Here is a 3,912-nt window from a genome sequence, read left to right on the forward strand (position 1 = left end):
TCTTTGCAATTACCTTGGCAGTGACAAGATGATTATCTACGTTCTGTCTACAACGATGTTCATCCTCATAAGTGATAATCTGAAATCTTTAACATCTTGTAGTTTTAGCTGCATAAAGCATCTAGGGAAAACCATGCCAGTCACATTTCACCCTTATCATGTCCACTTCTGACATAATAAAAGAGAGGCTCTTATGGGCCACCGGTCCTTATTTTTTTACTGCCTTACACAACTGATGTTTGCTCCTAAACACTATTGTCTAACAAAACTTAGAAATTATAGAGTCGGGATCAAATCTTGGATATTTTGACTTCTTCCTCAAAAACTGGCCATCTTCCTCATCAGAGGACTCAAATTCATCATCCTTGTTTAAATCTTCTAGTACTTCCTCCACATTGGCTACTAGGTCAATAAAAAAAAGAACTAGTAGCATTTTCACCATCTACCCATCTTTGAGAAGATCTCATCTTTCTCTTGAATTGATTTGCTTTCTTTCTTAGATTCACAACTTCAGACTCCTCTCCAGTGTCATCATTGTGTGCCACATAATCAATATCTTCCTGAGAATATGAGTATTCTTCACCTCTTTCTTGAGTAGCGTCTGCAGTGGTGGAGCTTCCCGAGAAGTTTTGGGGGGCAAAACACAAGAATTTATTGTCTGGGGGACAAATTGCTCAAATTTTTCTATCCTATGCCTTATGGATAAAAATCTTCATTAATTGGCAAAAAGTTTGGGGGGGGGGGGGGCGGTGGCCCCCATGAATGCTCATAGCTACACCAGTGAGTGTCTACATTTGGCCTAAATCTTGAGAATCAGGGAGTTGCACTTGAGATTGTTGGGATGGATTGATCACTTGAGAACATATAGCCATGACTTGTGACCTTGATTCTCTCTCACTTCTCAGATAATTATAACCATGTGATTTAGTGCCCCTAATTTTCTTCCCATGACGGTTGATTACTTGAGTGATAATACCACTATCATGTCACTAGAACAATCTCAAGAATTTTCTGTGGTGCAATATGATAAGTAGCAGCATTTGGTACACTCACATCATTAGTTTCTGCAGTTAAAACTTCTGGAACTTCAGAATCTTCACTATCTCCCAAACGGATAACTTTGTTTTCAAAATCACTGCCAGTTGATTGACTCAAATCATCATGCTCGACATGATATTCCACAAAAATATCCGCCACTCCTCCATCTGTTACATGCTGAAACATCATCATACAACCTGTATCATCACACAAAAATACAAGGCCATCCACAAGCTCTCTGCCAGGCATAAAAAAAAATACAACTTCATTGCATCCTTCACTTCAATATGATCTTTCAGAAACCCCTTCACCTCCTGCAGTGACAACTTATCACGCTGTATCTCAGAAATCTCTTCATTGTCGTCCACATAATCCAACTGTCGCCCAATGCAGACAAACTCCACACCAATATGGAACCGCGTGGTAAGAATTTCTGAGGATCCATTTTGAAACCCTGTATCCCCTACATTCCAAAAGAAAAACTAGATTCTTCAGGTTCGTCATCTTCATCTAGCACAAAATCTATTGACTGGTTCAAACCATAATTTAGCAAAATTACCCCTTCCAATGAAACACGATTTGAACCAATGCAAAGGGCATAGGGGGGGGGGGATTTACAGCTCTATGTAGTCCACCGGCGACCGTCACTACTTAAGTGTGATCATCCGGTTGTCGCCATGGCCGTCATCGAGGAAGCAAAAGAGGAGGCGCGGTTGATCCTGAAACAGAGCGATCGAGGTGCGTGGACGCTGAGGGGTAGTCTGTATATGCAGTCCCTGTGCCGAACTAGTAGGCTTCTAGCCCAAATCATAAGGCTTTAAGATCCAAGCCCACTATAAAATCAACAATCCAAGCACGACAAGGAGAAGCGGCTGAAAAAACCCATCTACCGTTCCGTCCCCTCTCCGGTGGCGCTGCTGGTCCGCTCCGCCTCCGGAGGCCTTAGGGCCTTGGAGGTGTGGCGGACCACGGCCTCTCGCCGGCGAGAGGGTTTTCGTTTTTTGTTAGGTTATTTTCAGTGTCTTATTTAGGATGGTGAGGCGGCGTCTCCACCTTGATGTCAGATTAAGGTCCTCCCCGCTCTATCCTCGCTCTGGTGGTGCGTCTAGCATCGACTGAGGGCGCATGGAGTCATGTGCCCGGCGGATCTGATGGAATCCGATCGGTTTTCGTGTTCTTTGGTGTGGTTTTAGGTTAGTCTCTTCCCATCTACGGTTGTCATCTTTGGCGATGGTTGATGCGTTGGTGCGCTGGTCCTTTGGGACCTTAGCACGACGACTTCCCGTTTGTCTACTACAACGAACTCTACAAGCTTTGCCCGGCTCCGGTGACGGAGTGGCGAGGACAGCGGCGCGCCTTCGGCTCGCGTCAGTGTTTGTAGTTGTCGCTAGGCGGTCGAAAGACCTACTTGTAATTTTTATTACTTTTGGATCATTTTGTACTGCTATTGATGATTATTAATAAGTTGGTAGAATTTTCGCAAAAAAAAATCACCTCCGTTTGGATTCGAACAAGGAGTTGTCTCACATCTAGATTAGTGAGTTAAGGGTGCTCATTTCAGGGATTGACAGTCCAGGTTCAATTTCACGAGTGTATACCACTGACATTTTGTTTCTTCCGAAATATTTACACTGACATATATATATGTACATTTCCCTAGTTTTTCTGAAGCCTAAACCATGAGCACAAAAACGGCACTATTTCCACGTATTTCAAGCATTTCCTCTTTCTATCTCGGCTCCGTCCGCCGCCCGATCCAACCCCAGCGATGCAAGACCAGCCAGATGGTGCTCGATTTCTTTTTTGCGTTGTATCGTGATGCCGGTGCAGCGCCTCTACTCGCTCTCCGGGATGGCGGTCAAGTCCGGAGAGAACCTCGGCGGCGACCTCCCGCCGCGGTACGCCACCACCCGCTTCTTGACCACAGCCGGTTTCGACGCAACGAAGGTCATCACTGAATCGTCCGAGTAATCCTCCTCGGACGGCGTAAACACGAGTGGCACCACAGAGCCTCGCCGGCGCCGGCCGCCGGCAGACGAGGCTTTGACGAGGGCGGCACTGGCCTTGACGGCGAGCGCTGCCACCTCCTCGAGCGTGAGGCTTCGGCAGAGCATCTCGGCTGGGAGCACGAAGTAGATCTGACCCGGCCGGAGCTCGTCGGCGCTGGCCACTGCGGCGACGGAGCCCTGGAGCCCCATCGCGTCGGCGTCGCAGAGGAACCACCCCTGCTTGCCGTGGCCGACCTCCTCGAGCGCCACTGCCGCGGTGGCTGGCTGAGAGTACTCCCGGAGCTCGCCGCTGGGCAGCACCACCCTCGCGGTCAAGGCGCCATCCGCCGCCGCGTCGCATGACACACAGAGGCCCATTCTAAGCTTTAAGCTCTCTGCTCCTCTGCAACGAAACGGTTCCGTTCGTGCTGCTGCTAGTGCTAATATAACCTCTGTCTAGTTCTTTCTCGTGCGCCGCCGTGGTGTTGTGGTTGTGGTAATGTCGAACGCCGTGTTGCCGGAGAAGGCGATGAGGACGAAGATGTTTATATAGGCCGGGAGACTCAACGGGGAGACAGGGGGAGGGTTGTCGTGTAGCCGTAGTGGGGGCAGCACAGCCTGGAGCTTGTGGTTTTGTTGCCGCCAGCGGTTGGCGTGGAGCCGTGGACTCGACCCGGCGGGGCTTTCCATGGCGAGCAGCGGAGCATAGTCAATTGGCTACGGTGAACTCTGAACAACTAGCAAAATCTTTGTACGCGCAGTTAAGCTGCACAAATACAGCCCTACACGCGGAAATGGACGGAGTGCAAGAAAGTAGTTTGAGGTACCATCCAAATACATACTTACAATCAAACACAAACATTCCTTCTAAAAAACAATCCACAAA

At 48.4% G+C, this 3,912-nt stretch overlaps 1 protein-coding gene across 1 annotated transcript; it reads right to left on the bottom strand.

Moving 5' to 3' along the window:
- Window positions 1-2,636: 2,636 nt before the first annotated feature.
- Window positions 2,637-3,532, bottom strand: LOC127292666 (uncharacterized). Its single transcript, XM_051322110.2, has one exon. It carries the CDS (start codon window positions 3,402-3,404, stop codon window positions 2,874-2,876), a length of 531 nt encoding a protein of 176 aa, XP_051178070.1. The 5' UTR covers window positions 3,405-3,532; the 3' UTR covers window positions 2,637-2,873.
- Between the last annotated feature and the right edge of the window lie 380 nt (window positions 3,533-3,912).

This window comes from Lolium perenne, chromosome 4 (assembly GCF_019359855.2).
Source record: "Lolium perenne isolate Kyuss_39 chromosome 4, Kyuss_2.0, whole genome shotgun sequence".
Lineage (NCBI taxonomy): Eukaryota > Viridiplantae > Streptophyta > Magnoliopsida > Poales > Poaceae > Lolium > Lolium perenne.

Excerpts from the sequence above, each read along its gene's own strand:
- LOC127292666 (XM_051322110.2), bottom strand. The coding sequence starts at position 3,404 with ATGGGCCTCTGTGTGTCATGCGACGCGGCGGCGGATGGCGCCTTGACC.